This window comes from Biomphalaria glabrata, chromosome 1 (assembly GCF_947242115.1).
Source record: "Biomphalaria glabrata chromosome 1, xgBioGlab47.1, whole genome shotgun sequence".
NCBI lineage: Eukaryota > Metazoa > Mollusca > Gastropoda > Planorbidae > Biomphalaria > Biomphalaria glabrata.
The window spans coordinates 83732604-83753377 of record NC_074711.1 but is presented as its reverse complement, the minus strand read 5'-3'; the positions used below and the strand labels follow the sequence as shown (position 1 = coordinate 83753377).

General features: G+C 37.8%; 1 protein-coding gene across 1 annotated transcript in view; it reads left to right on the top strand.

Annotated features, from left to right (window-relative positions):
• Positions 1 to 20774, top strand: part of LOC106076994 (uncharacterized) — a 57628-nt gene that overhangs the window by 23790 nt on the left and 13064 nt on the right. Inside the window, exons 3-8 of the mRNA XM_056018235.1 lie at positions 4457 to 4631; positions 9319 to 9501; positions 10847 to 10994; positions 16174 to 16279; positions 17567 to 17742; positions 18315 to 19065. Of these exons, the coding sequence (XP_055874210.1) occupies positions 4457 to 4631; positions 9319 to 9501; positions 10847 to 10994; positions 16174 to 16279; positions 17567 to 17742; positions 18315 to 19065 (1539 nt within the window). The remainder of the gene's footprint in view (positions 1 to 4456; positions 4632 to 9318; positions 9502 to 10846; positions 10995 to 16173; positions 16280 to 17566; positions 17743 to 18314; positions 19066 to 20774) is intronic.

Here is a 20774-nt window from a genome sequence, read left to right as displayed (position 1 = left end):
GGGGAGGGCCGGTAGCCTACTCAAGAATGTTTGACCAACTGTCGTGTTGTGTTTATTTTCACAAAGTCTGAATAGATTTAAAAAAAAAAAAATGTGACACATAATGTCGTCATTTCCTGAGACTGATTTCAGATTAAAGGGGAATAAATGGTATAGATCTAGTTTTTTTTCTTGGGTTTGAGGCAAAATATTTATTGATTTTTTTTTTTCAAATGTTACATTTTCTATTTTGATTTGTGTGATGGCAAATCAATAATAGATTTAAATAGTTTTAGACATTTAAATTTTACACCTAAGGATTTTAGTGATCGATCATATACTGTTGATATTCTATACAGCTGAGGTGTGATATGCGCGTATGAGTTATCTAAAATAATTGACATAATAAAATGTACTGTTCAATATACTAGTACTTTTAATTTTTACTTTCGTAAAAAAAAATACAAGAGAGGGGAGAGTATTATTTTTGTACGATAAAATAGTCAAAAGAATTAAATGTTTTAGCAGTGATGCCCATAATACGGCCCGCGGGCCTGACGTAATTCCATCCTGCCCGCCGAAGCCAGTTTCCGACTTAGAATGCATGAAAAAAGGGTTTGCTAGCAGAGATGGACAAAATGTGTCCTGAAAAGAAGAATGCTGTTGAAGCTGTCAACCTTACTTATGACAATTACAAGGCGAGTGAAAAATATTTGTAAATATCCTCATTTAAAACCAACAGGCAAAGCAGATTTGGAAATGTTTTCTATTGCCGCTGAAGAGTTTACCCACATATCTGATACCGCTCAAAATCTTTGTATTTATTCGCGATACAAACAGTAGTTTTGAAATCAGTGAGGGCTAGTAGCTATGAGGTGCATTCATGGGACCACCACTGAGCCCTGTCAAAAAAGTTTCAACCATGACAGAGGATTTGTCGTTCACTTGGAGAAATTAGTGGAAAAGTTGACTGCAAGTCTATTTAAACAAAAGTTGTTCAGTCCAATGGAGGCGAGCCTCTTTGGCGTCATTGAATTATTGACCAACAAAATCTATGTGGCAAGGAGTTTGGTCTGGACCACGTGAGGGGGATCGTGTTTTAATTGTTTGTTATTTCGAAAATCCATCTGCGGCCAATGTACCAAGTGCCCAGAAAAAGCTGCAAGTGGAACTGATTGACTTACAAAGCTAGACATACTAGCTTGACAAATTTCAAGGGATGCAATAGTTTTAAAAAAGTACAGTTCCCCTTTCAGACCTTGTCATCTATAGGGCAGATGATATAAAGGTAATCTGTTTCTATGGCCAGCACAAAGACCAACAACCTTTACTTTTCCCCAACAAATGTCAGGTACCCATTAGGGATGGGTGGACTCAGGGGATCCCGAAAGTAAAAATATCCCAGTCTTCACCAGGATTCGAACCCGGGACTCCCGCCTCGGAAGTCAAGCACTTTACCGCTCAGCCACCGCGCCTCCAATCACAATAATTACAAGCACTTATTTGTGAGGACAAGCCTTTTCAGTGATGAATCATGCGAAATTCATGTTACATGATCTTCTCTTGGTCGAATATCTAAAATTCTAGACTCGGCGATACGATTTGATGTCTCGTCTGTTTCAAAATTTTAAAAGTAGGTTTAAGATAAATTTCTCATGTATACATTGAAGTACTAGGTTCACGTTTTTCTAATAAAACTTTTTAGCTATTTTTTTTGGTTTGTTCATGTGGCCCGCGACACCATCATTGGAATTTAAAATGGTCCGCGGCCGAATAGGGTTCACTTTATGTATGGCTTTTAACACCTTAAATATTGGATGAGCTTTTGAATTTAATTCAAAAATTTGAGATGAATTTATACTTGAGTAATTATGAATAAATTGCTGCAGTGGGTTTCATTAATTAAAGTTAAGATTGTGAGTTCTATTTCTATTGCCCCCGTAAGCGCTATTAAGATCAACCCAAGCGCCATTTCTACATCTTTAAAGTCAATCTCTGTATCTTTTTATATCTACATCTTTAAAGTCAATCTCTATATCTTTCTATATCTACATCTTTCTCAATACACTACGATCCCATCAATAATCTGGACCAGTTTTTAAAACAAATGGGGGGGGGGGGGGGGAGAAAGAAAGGGATATCTGGGTGGATTTTCCCGTAATAGGTTTTTAAAAGCATATTTTAAAGGGGGGAACGACAGGAATTCGAAATCACGCCTCCTCGGGCAGACATGCTAATCACTCTGCTATTGAGGTTAGTTATATTTTGTTCATTGCAATTTAGAGCGACGACCTATAAAGGGGACTAACTTATCATCCACCACAGCTTTCCCTTGTTCGAGATACCAAACAAAATAATAAATTATCAATAGCTAATTAACTAATAGATAACTTTTTTATTGATTGTCTGATTATTGCCAGGTAAAACTAATAATTGTGCGAAATTTCAGCTTGATCCGAGATTGGGTATAGGAGAAATAACGTGTACAAACTTTTTACCAGACAGACAGACAGTCAGAGTTGATATACGATTGTAAAAATACTAGCATTTTTTTTTATGGCTCTGTGTAACGTTATTCTCGATTCATAACTTCTCTGTCGTAAGTCATGTGGAATAAATGGCGTTTTTGAAAATGCCATCTGTTCCTTTTTTTATTCTTAGCACTCATGGAAACAACAAAAATGTATCATTTGTCACCGCCATCAAAGTCAACATCTTGTGATGCTTATGCAAGCCATTCCAGAAGTAGCTTTGGCGCAGACTTTTTTAAAGGGCTGTCCATAGTATACCATATTAAAGGATAGATAGATAGATAGATAGATAGATAGATAGATAGATAGATAGATAGATAGATAGATAGATAGATAGATAGATAGATAGATAGATAGATAGATAGATAGATAGATAGATAGATAGATAGATAGATAGATAGATAGATAGATGGATGGATGGATGGATGGATGGATGAATGGATGGACGGACGGACGGACGGACGGACGGACAGATAGATGGATGAATAGAATAGATAGATAGATAGATAGATAGATAGATAGATAGATAGATAGATAGATAGATAGATAGATAGATAGATAGATAGATAGATAAAGAAGCCTAGACCATGAAATCCTGCCATATATTTTAAGTTGCATAAGAAACCTTTTTGTGAATTTCTGTATCTCAAATCCATCACAAGTCTATTTCTGAAGGCTCCAGTCACATCTTCGTTCCCAACGGTTACATAATAAACCTTTTATGTCAGCATTGGGATATAGAATGCAGGCTTTTCTGATCGCTACAGTAAAGTAAATAGAGTCTCCTGATGGTTTATTGTACTTCGTTTCCGTTCTTTTAGGGTTTGTGTTTTTTATTCAACTAGCAATTGTAACATTTTAAAAAAAAACTTTGTTTCGCATTCGGCTGCAACTTTTTTTTTGTCATTGAAGGCAAACAATTATCGTCCCCTGTTACAAGGGGAAACAAATCTCGAGGCACTAATTATATACGAAGGGGTGTAATCAGGTTTTGAATTTCTTTTATATTGCTATATAATGTGAAGTAATGGTTATAGCTCGTATAAATTATAATGTGGGTTAGGGTATACGAGTATATTTAGGTTAAAGATTAAAATGGTTTATTATGACCAGATATGAGACCAGTCTGAAAGTTTTTGTGTGACAAAGTGTGTAATCAAGAGCTGTGTGGAAACATGATTAGCTAATGTGTCCAGGCTCATAGGGAGTAACATTTTGTTCTAGAGCTAGTGATTAATAATTCTAACTTAAACACAGTTAATTACAGAAATACGTTGGAACCATAGACTTATATATACTTTATCTAGACTGGACATGGAGACTTTTTAACACTACAAAAAACGTGAAAAAGTTTTAGAAAGTTGGATCAAGGCGTTGTTTTGTAAAGTACTTAAAAGAAGTAAAGGCTATTTTTTTTCAACCCTAACGTTGGAATTTTATGGTATTGCCCATTTCATTGTGTATTTTCGTGGATTAAAATTGTGCTTTGGTGTGGGAATTTTATATGTTTTTTCTGTTATTGCTGTTTGTTTTTAGCATCCAATTTTTATTAATTGTTAAAAGGAGGGGGGGGGGGGGGAAAAGCCGAATCTGCATTTTGTCATTTAAAATCACGTGACATACGTCCATTTAAAAAAGTAGCTCGGATAGCGTTTTTTTCCCTCACTAACAAAGAGTAGGAGGGGGGGGGCTAGGGGAAGACTAGCCTGGTCAGTTATAAAAGACATTTTTATCTTTAAATATTTTTACAAAACGTGTGTCTGGCCGGATTAAACCTTTCTGTGGGCATGAATTGACCCGCGGGCCGTAGTCTGTCCATCACTGTTCTAAACCTACAGGCTTCTCTTTTTTTTATCCTCTGCTCTGCAGTTGGCGCCTCAGTGGTACTATAGAAGAAAGGCAAAATGTGGTCACTAGTCCCATAAGCCTATTTGTTTGTTCTACAGCTGAAGCTGGACTTGAGGTGGGCGACCACATCATCAGAGCCAACGGCGTAGACCTGAGGTGTGTGGCCAACAGCGGGGCGGTCAAAGTCCTGTCCAGCTCCGCCCTGCTCAACCTTGTGGTGATTCATCGCGGGAAGGTTCCTGAATGGAAGGTGGCCAGGGAGAGAGTGTTATGGTAAGTCTAAAGCATACAACTTTTCAACTAGGTCTGTCAATGAAAGTTCAGTCACATTTTGTGTTTTAACTGGGAGTATTTGGCGTGCTGTACATGGGATACTATTAATTGATGTATTTACTGCATGATAATTAACATTATATTTAATGTCACAAAGGATTTTATTTTTGTTCGCTTTCTTTTAGCGATCTACGCGCAGTGGCGTAGCTATGGTGGAGGAAGGGAGTGGGAGAATTTGTTAATCACCGGGCCCCCACTTTAGTGGGCCTCCAAATAAGTTTTTTTTTACATTAAATATTAAATATTAATGAAAATGTAGGGGCCCCCAGAGAGGTCGAATCCCCCGGACCCAAAATGATGGCCATTTTCTAGCTACGCCCTTGTCTAAACACTAAACACTGACCGTTCCCCTCCCCCTTTTAAGATCTTGCGATGTATAGGGCAGATGATGTAAAGGTGATCTGTTTCTGTGGCCCACGGTTAACGAGGCCAGCACAACGCCCAACCACCTTTACTTTTCCCTAACAATATGAGGTACCCATAGCTGGGTGGACTCAGAGGCACCCTAGAGATCTCGGAATTGAAAATCCCAGTCTTCACCAGCATTTGAACCCGAGACCTTGCTTAACCTCTCAGCCCGCGTGCCTTCCACATTCACAGTGGCTGAGTGGTTTAGCGCTTGGCTTTCGAACCTGTGTATTCCTGGGTTCGAATCTCGGCGAAGACTAGGATTTTAAAATTCGGATTCTTAAGGCGCCCCCTGAGTCCACCATGCTCTGACTTTAGTTAGGGAGAGTAAAGGCGATTCCACTCAGCCACCGCGCCTCCCACCTTCCCCTTCACCTGCCCCTATATCTGACGGGAAATTAATTTCGGAGCACCACATGTGATCCTGCACAGCGCCCTCCATTCCTATTTCCTGCCATCTTTCTCCTACCTCACTTCCTCTTGTTAAATTACTGGCACTCTTACTTAGCATGCTTTGAGGGCCTTGTGATGTTATCGTATACTTATCTGACATATGACAAAGGACGCCAAACTCTTTAAAGAGAATACATATATATATATAAACGAGAATTTAACAAAACAATTTACGAAACATAGTATCGAGAAATTCCTCCTCGGAGTACAGAAAAATGAGGTCGTCGTGCAATCAATCATCTGGTGTATAAAGCAGAAAGTAAGGAGTATGTATGTTAAAGTAAAGTAAAGATTCCCTTTCAGAACTTGTGGTCTATAGGGTAGATGATGTAAGGGTCATCTGTTTCTGTGGCCAGCACAAAGACCAGCCGCCTTTACTTACTTACTTAATCCTGTGCACTCCCAGGCGAGCATAGGTCCGCAACCACACCTCTCGACCGAACTCGGTTCTGAGCAGCTTTCTTCATCTGCTCCCAAGTCATTCCAGTACCCTCAGCTTCACTGATGACTGACCTCTTCCAGGTTTGCTTGGGTCTGCCCTTTCCTTGTGGGTTCCAGTCAAGTGCCTGCCTTGCAACATTGGTAGCTGATTTTCGCAGGGTGTGTCCTATCCAGCTCCATTTTTGTTTTGTGATGTCTTGGGCTATGGGCTTTCGTCTAGTTCTCTCCCACAAATCGATAGTAGTTATCTTTTCTGGCCACCTAATTTCTAATATCCGGCGTAGGCATCTGTTAACAAAGGTCTGGAGCTTTTCCATATTTGTTTTAGGGACTCTCCAAGTTTCTTTACCTTTACCCATCTAATGTCAGGTACCCATTAGAGCTGGGTGTACTCAAAGGCGCCCAAAGATCCCGAAATTGAAAATCCCAGTCTTCGCCAGGATTTGAACCCGGGACCCGCGGTTTGAAAGTCATGCGTTTTACCGCTCAGCCACTGTGCTCCAGTATGTATGTATAAATTTATGTCCCGAATAAAAAAACAAAACCGTTAGACCATTCTTGATACATTTGGCAACAAAGTACCTTAGATCATGGAGGAGACCTTAGTGTATGTATAATGCTCCTTCCACAGCCACAAAAAGTAACTACTTGCATATCTATTAAAGAACGAAACTTTTTAACAAATCGGGTAAATTCATTTTCACAGTATTTGTATATTGGGTATGAATATGTCGGATGACCATTTTCACACTCTACTTTTATTTTCGTGGCAAATAAAAAAAAATATGAAGGGAACATTATCCATGTTTAACTTAGATCTAAATTCGGGTAGATCAGCAATACCCAAACGAAGGCCCGCAGGCCGCAGGTCATATCCGGCTAGTTTAAAATACGAGTTGAAAAACGTTTTGACCTAGAGCCCACAACGTCCTTGTACTTGGGGTTATCTGGAAGGTCAAGGTTATACCCGTACAAGACACTGGCCCCAAAACACCCCAATAGAAAGAAAACTATATGGAGAGCTGATTTGGAAACTGCACAGTTCATCTCATATATTGGTCTGGTCATCTGAACATTCCAACATAAAAATGAGAACGAGGAAGAAGAAGAAGGTTAAACTTATTCTGGAAATTCAAACGTTAACCTCCCATAAAACAAACAACTTTTAAAATTCTGTGTTTCTGTGTTGTGTGTGTGTGTTGCCTTTAACTAACTCTACAATATCTGTTCGAATCTTTGATAACTAAATTGTCTTAAACTCTTTCTTTTAACTCGGCGTTTACGGTGTTTGCGACATCATGCTAACCGATATCTCTGGATTGATTTAACCCATGCCCCGAATCTTCCATCATGCTTAATAATTAAGTTTGTTATTTTTACAAACCATCAATTCACTCTGTCTGTCTGGGGAAAAGTTTGAACCTGTTTCTCCTTTCTCACATTTTCCATTCTCAAATCAAATGGAAACTTTGTACAATTATTCAATGTACCTGAACAGGTATGCATCAATCGAAAACTTAAGCCGGTTAGTTAATAAATTATTCCTAATTAATTTTTTGGTTTGATATCGAAATAATGGAAATAAATACTAGTTAATGAAAGATGTAGATGCATTCATGGATTCATTGCCCGTTTTCTCTTTTTTTTTCCTCCCACTTCCCATTCTCAGATTAATTTAAAATATTGCATAATTATTCATAATCAATCGACCAAAAAAAAAAACGATTAGTTAATTAATTAGTAGCAATTAATCAAGTTTGTTTTATAAAGTTTGTTACCTACAAGTCCCTTACAGTACTTTTAAATTAAGGAATAATGGACATTCCAAATACATATGTTTCTCGTTATCAACATTTTCAAGATGGCATAATTTACTTTCACGGTCATTTGCCCTTTTTTGAATATTTGGGGGGTCATCCCAAAGATAAGCCTATAAGTTATACCTCAAGCTTTTGGTGTAATATGTTTGCTGTGTAGGTTTATGAATGTGTCCTTGAATTCTGTCACCCCAAGAACTCTCCCCCACTTAATCCTATTCACTAGGCTTTCCTGTAACAGCTTTTTTAAGTGTTGTGTATGATTCTTTGGTTTTGTTGTGTATTAAATGTTCATTACCAGGTAAAATTCTTGAGATAGATCTGTAAAATGGATGAGTGGCTGTACCAAAATAGTGAGAAGGATTTAATGTTTTTGCATAATAATAAATTAAAAGAAAAATGTTTTCGAAAAAGACAAGCTATTTTACAGGCAATACATTGAGACGCGATATTTTGGGACCTTACAACCCTATGTTCCGAATAACCGGAATTGTTTTGATACATTAGGATTTGGTCGGAATAAGCGGCGTGTTCGAATAGCCAATAAAACGGATTCGATTGTATAGGTCTACCACTGAAATGACCATCATGATGAGCCCGGGTTCAAACCCTGCCAGCCGCCACACCCTCCTCCACACCGTACGGTCATCCAAACATGTAAAATGCAAAAACAAAAAAAAAAAAACTATTTCCTTGCATTTCTAAAATTAATATCAAAATATTTTTTTTAAGCAAGCTGCAAGCCATATACAAAAATTCAACATAAGGGATCGGGTGTCGCATCTCATCTTTCTAAAACAATATATAACGACTTTAGCCAATTTATGGCACAAAAAGTAAGGGACTCGATCTTGCATGATTGAAGAAGTGCAGGGTACTTTATATGTACATTCTACGTATTGATACTATAGAGATAGACAAAAACAAGAAATTAAACCGAAAACGTCTTAAATATAATGTATGATTGGAATTTATGCTGATGTTCTATTTTTTTGGAGTTACTTTCTGGGTGAACTTCATAAAACAAGTTAATCACTGCAAGAAACTCAAATTATTCTAGATGTATGTAGGAGATATGCTTTCGGATTTTGTTAAAGACTCCAGGGATATATCCATTCTGAAGAAAGAGCGAAGAAAAAATTGCAGATGTTGATCATGAAAAAAAAGTAGATATAGGATGAGGACATATCAGTGGTGTGGAGATTGTGCATTGAGCCAAGAGACGAGTTCAGAATCGAAGCACTTATGCGTGTAATTGCAGGATGAAGTAAATACAAAGAAGAGATGCGTGAAGGAGTTAATGGTAAACCAGCAAGCAAACACCCTGAATATGTGAACATAGATCTAGTACAGAGTCCATATGTTAAGTAGGCACTATGTGGTTCAGCGGCACATGATACATCAGGAAGCGTCTTGCGTAATAAATAAAAAATAATTGACTAGATGTTAACAATAACATATATATATATATATATATATAACTTATATAATCTGTTCATGTGTTCCAGGTTTGACGTTGCCCAGGGGAGGGTTGTTTCCAGTCCACCAATCACAGAAAGGCGTTCCCCCAGTTCTCTGCCCAGGGTGCTGGTCGAGAGAAAAGTTGTCATCAACCTGACGGACGTAGCTGATTTCATAGGACTCAACATACGAGGAGGTAGCGAGTACGGTATTGGAGTGTATATATCAAGGTAAGATGCTCACGCACTGACAAAAGGACTGAAACTAAGTAATGCATATAATGGACCTCATTCACCCACCGTAAACAAAACAACATTTAGCCACGTGATTCTCTATCTCTTCTATACAAATTACGTAATCCATAAAGGCTGTCACGTTACAGTTTTTTTTTCATTGTTTTATCATTATTATCACGTGGCTAAATGTTGTCTGTTTACGATTGGCGAATGAGGTCCATTGTATTAGGGAGATATTACCTTTATTTCGCTAATTCGATGCATCAGAAAGGTGGAAAGGAAGAATCACCCTCAAAATCTTTATATTAATTGACTTTTATTTGCCTTAGAAAGTTCGGCTACCCAAGCATGAATCAAGTGGGGGTGGGGTAGGAGTGGGTTGATGGAAGATTGGAAGAGATTTCAAACGCTGGAACTGTTAATTTGACCAAGTGGGACAACTTTTCTAGCAATTTGATGTGCATGATTTTGATTGTTATTATTTGTTTATATGCCTTGGCTGACATATACTGAACTTTATTTTGATTTTCTCATCAGATCTTACCATGCAACTCCCAAAAAATGCACATTACTTAGGTTGAGAAGCCCTGAACTCACGTTTTTTTTTTTATATTTTACACTGATAGTCTTAGCGGCCACCATGTAGCGTCTTGTTTTTGTCTCTGCTCTTTCAAAAAAGAATACGTTCAACAAGCGAAATATACAAATACTTTAAAAACAAAAACAAAACTTATCTAAGGGGAAGACCACAACACTTACAACAATATCTCTCAATAATGTAGAATAATTTTCTCTTTTTAATGTGGAACAAAATAATTAATTACCAATAATTAAATTGACCAACTGTTTTGTTTTTCATCGATACAGTTTTTGTTAGGCACAGTTATTAGTTGCTCAAAGTTCCGAGAATGGGTGTGGGAGAAATAACGTGTACAAATATCTAGGGGACAAAACCCCACAAAACCTTACATATTTAGTCTTATCTGTGAATATTAAAGGGTTGGTGTTAAAATAATTAATTACCAGTAATTAATTGACTAATTTTGTTCATTGATTCCTGTATTTGTATTTTCTTCGCCAATGAATAATTGCGAAAAGATTCAAATTGATCTAAGAATTGGTATGTGAAAAATAACGTATACAAACTTTTTACCAGACAGACCGAGTGAGTTGTAAAAAGATAATATTTTTCATGCTGACAAGTATATTTTCTCTAGAAGTACATTTGCGCTGGATTTATTTGGAAATAGTGTTTGTAATCGTATGTGTTATGTAGTGTTAAATTTTGTTTTCATATATTCGCATATATCTAACAATGACACTTTGGTTAATTGTGCAGGGTGGACCCTGGTGGTCAAGCTGCCCGTGTTGGTCTGTCACCAGGGGATCAGGTAGTTCGAGTCAACGACACAGATTTCAAGAGTATCACACACACTGACGCTGTGGACATTTTGAGATCAAGTACACATCTCATCATAACAATACGGGTAGGTCACATTATAGGTCATCACTGGCATAGATACGACCTTTTTTCCTTGCCCTTAAACCTAACCCTTTCCATTTATAAACTTTGAAACAAAGTACCACATGACCTTTTATTGGTTAAACTAGTCAGTTTTTTTAAATTATTTTTCTTACAGAAAATTCGCCTTTATCAAGCTGACGACTTTTCGTAAAAGCGATTTTTTCAATCTCAATGAATAATAGATTTAAAAAAAAAACAATTTTACCTCGCCCCAATTCTCCCCCTCCCCCTGAAATAAATTCTTGGTTCAGCGACTATATAAATCTATTTGGGAGTATATTAGTATATACATTTCTAATGATAGGGGAAAAGATCCAGATCATAGGCTTATATATTATATCTAGATTGGAAACCGGAAATAAATCCTAATCCGCGACTGATCGATTCACAGACCTATATATATATATATAGAGAGAGATTTTTATGTACGTAAACTCTTTTTTAAGTAAGGGGAGTCGCCCCAATCAATCTTTTCTGTCTTAGAAAAGTAATGATCTTTAGTTTTCAAAGTTTAGAAATAATGCAAAATCATTTCTCGGATATTCAAGCAAATATATGAAACCAAGCCATTTCCTGTTTGTTTCCATTGAGATAATGTTTCAAAAATCCCAGATCGAAATAATAGATGCTGATTTAAATCATCTTATGTACATTTAAATATATTTATTACCTGTATCTTTCTAGAAAAAAACAACTTTACTTCTTTTAACCACTTTACAAAACAACACCTTGATCCAACTTTCTACAACTTTTTCACGACATTTTTTGTAGTTTTAGAAAGTCTCCATGGCCAGTCTAGATATAGTATATATAAGTCTATGATCCAGACTTAAAAGATGGTGCGCAAAATGTTACTGAAAGTCTATTAATTTAAATTTAATGCATACATTTGGAAATGCCTGATGACCTCTGATAAGATATAGATTGTCTTCCCGAGTCAGTCTAGACCAGACTAAATTTAATTTTAAAGATTATTATATTTGGAAAAATCATAATGGTCAAACAGGAGTTTTCCCGTGTAGTTTAATTAGGTAGTATCTCTTTTCCCAAAGATATACATAAACTGTAAAACTTCTTGGAAAATAGTTAGAGCCGTTTTCGAAATCCGTCTCCACCCAACAACCTAGGTTCTGTGCGTTTGTATGTGTGTGCGTGTGTGTGAGAGAGATAGAGAGACTAGATGAATAAGCTGATAAGAGGAATCGCAATAAAGGAAATGTATTGTTCTCTTGTTAAGGGGAAATAACATTGTCTTTACTACCTTTTCCTTACTGGTTATGTCCCATTACAATGTACGTAGAGACGTTCTTACAATTCAACGGTACACTAAGGTTGAAGAGTGTGAAGGCACTTGTCTGTACTCTGACATCCATTCATTTAACTTGACCGCAAAATTAAACGAGCGTAAAATTAAATTTTCAACACTTGAAGGTCAGAGGTCAATGCCCCATAGAATAACCGAGGGTTATAATATTATAATAGGGCATATAACTTCAGATAACTTGGAGCTTTTATTTGTCCACAAAGTGAACATAACACATTTGTGAAGCCACACTGTCTTAAAGTAAATTACGATGTATCCTAAGCCATAAAATGACTGTAACGATTCCTAACTATTGGTTCATTTTGTTAATAATATTTAATATAATACTTTGATTTTCTTTGGGGAAAACATAAAGAAAATAAAACAGACACAAAATAGAGCTGTGATATTTATAACAAACAAATATTCCCACTTGACTTGAGTAACACTAATAGTATAATTCCTAAACTAAAGACATTTCGGGTCACATGCCTAAATACCAAAGTATCAATAATACATAAAACACTAAATGCAACTACAAAAAAAACACAACATAAAATACTCAGAAAGAAAAAAAAGATAAATGGCACATTTCTTATTCGATTTGCTAGGACGAACTCATACAATTGCTCTTTCTTTCCTATTGCGTTACTCCCTAGACCTTTTAAGCTCGGCGACCCCTTTTTACAATATACCACTCTGCCGCGACCCCCCCCCCCCCTAACAGCAATAGAAGAATAGACAATAACCATCCTTATTTTTGATGGTCTTAGGAGACCCCTGGAAAATCGTCAATCGACCCCCAAGGGAGTCGCGACCCGCGGGTTGAGAACCCCTGCCCTAGAGTGTGGAACAGTTGCCAATAAAACCAATCACGTAACAGAGTTTCAGTCTCTTATTAGCATGTGTGAATAGATTGACATAGGAATACATGTAGGACATGATTATCTTATCTTCTAGTTTATAAGATAAGAGAAAAGAATAATAGATATCTTGTTTTAAGACTAAATACTATCATCGTCGTGTATCTTATCTTATAAAATACGGTAGTATATAGTAGTCAGGACAATAATTTTTAGGCAGTGGCGTAACAAGATATCCGTGGGCCCGGGTACAGGTATATGACTTTGGGACCCTTCCAGTAAGTTGAGTGTGACTGAGCCCATATTGAGGAATACTGCATCTTATGTTAGAGCCTTAAGGAGTACACGTCCAAGGAAAACAAGACATACGACAGACAACACACAAGGTACACACGTCCAGGAAAACAAGACATATGACAGACAAAACACAAGGTACACACGTCCAGGAAAACAAGACATACGACAGACAACACACAACGTACACACGTCCAAGAAAACAAGACATACGACAGACAAAACACAAGGTACACACGTCCAGGAAAACAAGACATACGACAAACAACACACAACGTACACACGTCCAAGAAAACTAGACATACGACAGACAACACACAAGGTACACACGTTCCGCATGGGGTAAACGAGAACGAGGTCCTCAAGGTTCGTGTCTTTCGAAAAGTCGGTATCATTGGTCCTTCATTAACTTGCTCAGTTCTCATAGGCAAAATTTCTTAATTAATTTGAGTAATTGAAAAAATCTGTATCTACTTTCGGGTGAGGCAATTAAAAGATTGATAATTCGCAGGATGATGTGCAATCACACTAATCATCCTAAATTGTTTATATAGATGACACAATTTCGGTGGCCGATAGGAGGAACAGTGACTTTAATGTGATCTCATACTATTAATACATGTAATAAAACTAGTGAGTGTATATCCTAATAAGAAAATAAATAACAATAAAACGAAATCAAAAACATACATAATTTTATATTATCATGCACTTTTACATCGCTTACAAATTATTATTATTATTATGTCAAAAACCAACGAGTGTTCCTTCTCTGGCTCTGCCAGGGTCGAGTTTCGTTGAAGAGAAAGAAAATTCATCGTAGTCCCTTTGACAGTTTCCACTGAGGAATTATTAGTAGTAGTATTAAAAATCTTAACACTTTCCATCTTAATGAAATTCTCTGCCGACAATTTTAGAGTTACGTTCCTTATATAGAGTTCATACTACAGTCATAAGACTGACATCGATTAGTAATTTCACTCTGACACTAGAAATATAACTACTAAAACAGATTTATAATTTAAGTTAAATAATGTAATAACTTGAATTATCGAAATAGTTAACACATTTTTCCTTTACAAGGGCCAGTTTGGGTCCGTGCTTGACGAAACCCCCTCGCTACGCCACTGATTGTAATTCTACATTGTACAGTTATAGGGGGGAGGCGCGGTGGCTGAGCGGTAAAGCTCAGAGCTTGGCTTCCTAACCGAGGACCGGGGTTCGAATCCTGGTGAAGACTGGGATTTTTAATTTCGGGATCTTCGGGCGCCTCTGAGTCCACCCAGCTCTAATGGGTACCTGACATTAGTTAGGGAAAGTTAACCGTAGGCCACAGAAACAGATGACCTTTACATCATCTGCCCTATAGATGATGGTCTGAAAGGGGAACTTTACTTTACTTACAGTTATAGGGACCTCTGTATTCATTGATCTCGGCTGGGATTTATACTTACCGCGCTGCATGCATCCGTAAAGAGTGGCATACAAAGAAGGAAATGCTGCTAAGTTGTTGTGTGTTGTAACAGTACAATAGATGTTAGGTTGTTATGACAACGACTTTATTATAAAAACAAGAAAAACATTTTAAAATCTTTATAAAAAAAAGAGTGTTAAATTAAGTGTAGGCTAATCGTATCAATTAGTTTGGATCTGTCATGTAATTGTATATATGACTGACCTAGACAAGTAGTCGCAAACTGAGGCTCTCGAGCCGCATGTGGCTCTTTGACACCTGTTCCACATAAAAGAGGCTCGGAATATTATTTACTACTTTTCTTTATTAGACACGAGTGAACGTATTGTGATAGGCCTATGTGTTATTTGTACTCCAGCTTGTTTTGTGTTAAGCCTAAGTGTTATAATGGTCCAAGCGAATCTCTCTAGCTTAACATCTTCATGTATGTATGTATTTAATGCACTTTTATTCACTATCCGTATTATTAACTTAGCTCACAGTATCTATTACTGAGTTACTGTGGCATTATACGTCACGAGAGACGATCTTTTCCCTTTGCAACTTCTTGTGTGACTAAAGAGGCCAATCCTTGATACACAGCTGCGATCGCAGGTCGGGCATATGTGATCACCAGGCGCCGTTGCATTTTCACCCTTCTTTCTGCTTCTGTTGTGTATGACATCTGCAATCCGTGACCCTTCCTTTATGCTCTCTCTCTCCATGTGGATCTATCCAGTGCTACTTTTTTTCCAGTTGCTAGAGTCGATTTTGAAGAGCTTCATGTCGCGTTTGCATACATCCGTATTACGTAATAAAAGTGTGCGACCAGCGGCTCTCCTGCCTTCTATTAGATCGCCATACAGAATGTCTTGTTGAAGTCGACCTACTGGCATTCTACGAACGTGGCCAAGGCAGCCAAGGCGTCTGCTGCTGATAACAGAGAAGATGTCCTGGCATCCTGCTCTTCGTAGCACTTCCTCATTGGTAATCTTATCTTGCCCCCTTATTTTAAAGATCCGCATCGGAGGTGGAAGACATTCAGCTGAGTTACTGTTGCTTATTATTTGAGCAGATCACGTGTTTACAGTAGAACGAAAGAAGAGAAATAGATATATAGACATTTCCGTCTTACAGTTGGATAATTCATGTGTCAACCAGAATGGCGTCCATACATGAACTTGAACCTGTGTAGGTAATATAATGTTGGTCTACTTCTGTTTCACAGTCTGTCGGGAAGTATCCGGTGTATAAAGAACTGTGTGCCGAGTACACTTGGAGTGACGGTACCTACTACAATACCAGCAACATCTCTGGGTTCAAAGCAGTCCACGGTATACAAATACATAAGTACCAGCTTCTTAATAGTAATAAGTTGTCATCTTTAAGATATTATCAATATCTATACATGTTTGAAGAGAGCCCATTATATTTGGCAACTGTAGCGTATATTTTTGTGAATAAATTTATAAATTTTGAAGATAACTGCAAGGAATAATGTTAATGCATTTTCATCCTGACAATAATTTATAACGCGTTAATGTTTGAGGCAACATGTAAATAAAATTTAGTAAATTGAACAAGCAAAATAAAAAAACAACACAATATACCATCTAAAAATCTACCAGCTCATACAATTTACAACGCACACATAGGCCTACAATCTGCTAGCACATAAACACAAAATCTATCAACACACGCACACTACCAACATATACATGCGATCCGCCAGCACACACTTACTACCTACCAGCACACACGTAATCTACCAACACATATACCCACACAGTCTACCAACACAGACACAATCTACCAGCACACACACAATCCACCAACACACACATAATCCACCAACACACACATAATCTAACAACACACACATAGTCTAACAACACACACACAGTCTACCAACACACACATAATCCACCAACACACACATAATCCACCAACACACACATAATCCACCAACACACACATAATCCACCAACACACACACAATCTAACAACACACACACAGTCTACCAACACACAAACAATCCACCAACACACACACAATCCACCAACACACACACAATCCACCAACACACACACAACCCACCAACACACACACAATCTACCAACACAGACACAATCTACCAACACAGACACAATCTACCAACACACACACAATCTACCAACACACACACAATCTACCAACACACACACAATCTACCAACACAGACACAATCCACCAACACACACACAATCCACCAACACACACACACCGACACACACGCAATCTACCAACACACATACACACAATCTATCAACACACATACACACAATCTATCAACACACACACAATCTACCAGCACTAACACTCTACCAGCACTATCCGTCTCCAATTACCCATTTAGCGAGGCTGCTCACATGCAACTATGGCAGAGGCAACTAATTGCCAAGCATTGTTGGAAATGGTTTTCAACTAGTACTCCTAAAAGTGCTGCAGACCTTGTCAAAGAGATAGCTTTACTAAATGTGCTTCAAATGGCTTCAATGTTATGATATTTTCATATTTGAATTATGATTAGTATTTGCACTATATTCTAAATCTATGTAAGATCAACTTTGTTATCTTTCAGTCCCAGGGCCCAAAAACGAGGGAAAGAGACACATTCACAGAGCTCGCACAAGGGAGAGCAGCATTGATCAAACTCCCTACGGCTTTAGTCAGACTGGCGAGGTGCAACAATTTGACGACACTGATCTAGATAACATCCAAGCAATTGAAGATCTGGACCAGGCTCTGGAGGATGAGGTATATTTTTGCAGACTACGTGGCTACGTCATAGTAGATGCTCTTTTCTAGCTGATACTGTTTCTGTTAAGGACGAAACAAAGACATAAATATGATATTGTTTCACACATAAAAGTAATCAAATGTGTTTAACAAATAAATGCCAGAAAAAAATAGAAATGTGAATGGTGTTAGTGTTTTTGTAAAGGTGGAAATGACTAGACCAATCGATATCAATATAATTATGTAATAATGTATATTTCATGGGACATAGAGATAGTCAGAGAGAGAGAGAAGGAGGAAGTTTGTGTATCTGTATTTGTGATTTTTAACGCACTAAACATGTTAACATATTTAAAATTATTGTCTGTAGTTATTAAACCAAATAGCAAGTTTCATTTATAGGCAAGTTGTGCTAGGGCTAATGGTACCTTAGGGCTGTTGGTTAGACATGTCATTCCAAAACTTCTTGACTTGCTAAAAAGGAATCATGGTATTATGTCTATTTACAGATGTACAAAATGTCATTAATTCTGTTAATTATTGCGTTATTGGTATTTACAAATTGTATTTTTTTAAATTTTTGTTTCCAGTCTAAACTGATATACCCAGAAGAAAGTGATATCAAGTTCAGACGACATTATGAGGATTCATGGCAGGACATTGAAAGCATAAAGGAAAATTTCACCAGAGAAGAGGAGGACATGACCAGCTCGTGGATCAACAATAACTCTAGTAGCAACCACAGGAGGCAAGACTCGGACCTAAGCGACCAACTGGACTATACGACATTCCTGGAACAATCTGCTCTGCGGGCTAAGCTCGAAGGAAGGAAGTCTGCCTCCCAAGAGATGAGCAGCGTGGAGATCCACCACGAGCCCGTGATCGAAACGTTTGTGGAAGAGTCTGTCACTGACTTCTCAATGTCTCCCAGATCGCCCGAACATCGTGTGGCCGTACTTCCTAGTCAAGCCCTCACCTCCTTCGGGTCCCCTAAAACATCAAAGCCGTCTTCGCCTCAGCATTCCCACTATGCAGAGATGGACTCTTTCAGCAGGGAAAGGGTGACCACCACTGAAGGCATCTACTCCCAGGTGAATGACCTGACGGGTAGGCCGCCCATAGAGGTGTACCACCAGACTAACAGCATCGACTCCTCCAGCGCTAGCTCGTCTCCGGTTTACGCCTCTGTTCATAAAATGGTTAACAAAAACAATGGCGGCAGGGATGAAATTTCAGAGGAGATTTTCAAATCTCAGCTCGAGAGACTGCAAGAGAGACAATCTAATCTTAGCACATGGGAGATTTCTAAAGTAGCTGGGGAATCTCCGCCTTCATCTGACAGTAAGTACAAAATAAATGTATCGCTGTAATTTTGTATCAATACATTCGCTTGAATCTTTTGACTGACACGTTTTTTAAAATGTCAATTATTTTCAAAAAGCTTATATCAACTCAATTTGTCTGTCTGTCTGTCTGCTAAAACATGTTTTTTCTCCAATGTCCCATTCTCTGATCAAGTTAAAACTTTGCACAATTATTCTTTGAACCTGGCAAGAGAAAAATCAATCAAAAAATTTACTAATTAGTGAATTAATTGTTGAAGATTGATTATTTTGTTTGATGTCGAAATAATGGAAATAAATGCTACTTAATGAGATATATGACTGTATATATGGATTAAATGCCCTTATTACATTTTGAAACGTTTTTTCTCCTACTTTCCGTTCTCGGATCAAGTTGAAATTTGCATAATTATTCATAATCGATGAAAATACACGAATCAATCCAAAATTTAACCAATTAGTTAATCATTTTGTACTAATTGATTTTTTTTGATATAGCAGAAAGTAAGCTAAGCCCTGTAATTTTCAGACAAAGGGCAGTAATTAGCGGTTCTTTCTCTTAGATAATAGTTGTTTTTAAAAAGTATTCTTTTTTTTTCTATTGCTTGTCAAAAGTTGAAATCCATTGGTTTAGTCAACATTTTAAATGTACTGTAAGAAAAAAGAGAGGACGACTTAGGTATGCATACGGCAGATATTCGAAAACAGGTGCTAAGCAGATGGGCAGGACGTGAAGACAATTATAGAGACTTGCCCGGAACCGGGACACCTGGAGGAAGCTGGCTGGTGGCCCGTGCCCCAGACGGGATCAAAGGCAGAGATGAGATGATGATAAAATAAATGATTTCATGTCAGTCTGACTCTCTGTGCTAAAGGACGTTAATCTTACAATATCTGATATGTAGCATAACACTAAACTGTCATTGAGAGGGAGAGGTGGCTGCGTGGTTAAACACTTGGTCTCCTAACCTGGGGTCCTGGGTTCGAATCTCGGTGACGACTGGACTTTTTTGAATTTCGGGATTTTTAGGGCGCCCCTGAGTCCACCCAACGGGTACCTAACTTAAGATGGAGAAAGTAAAGGCGGTTGGTTGTTGTGCTGGCCAAATGAGACCCTGCTCGTTAACCGTTGGCCAAAGAAACAGTTGGCCCTTAACATCATCTGCCCAATAGATTGTAAAGTCTGAAAGAGGTAACTATACATTCTACTTTTAAATTGTCATTCAAGTATTAGATGTAATTGTTGTTGTTGAAACTATATTTTAGAAGTGACACATTGGCACAATTTAAGCTATGCCGTGCCGATCCATGTTTTGTTATGTACAAGATATCAATGTGTAAAGTTTCCACTTGATCACAGAAGGGGTATGGGAGTAATAGCGTGTTCTAACTTTTGGCACTGACAGACAGGCAGCCAGAGTGAGTTGATATAAACTTTCTAAAAATACGAGACAATTACAATGGATGGCTGCCTGGTCGTATGGTATGTACTCTAATTGTCGTTTGATGATGACGATGGTGGGGACACGACAATTCGTTCACTGACATTTCGTTCACCGACAATTCGTTCACCGACAATTCGTTCACCGACAATTCGTTCACCCGACAATTCGTCCACGCGACTACTCGTTCACCCAACATATCGCTCACTGACAACAATATATGATAAAAATTATACTTAAAAACTGTGATCTAACAACAAGCTAG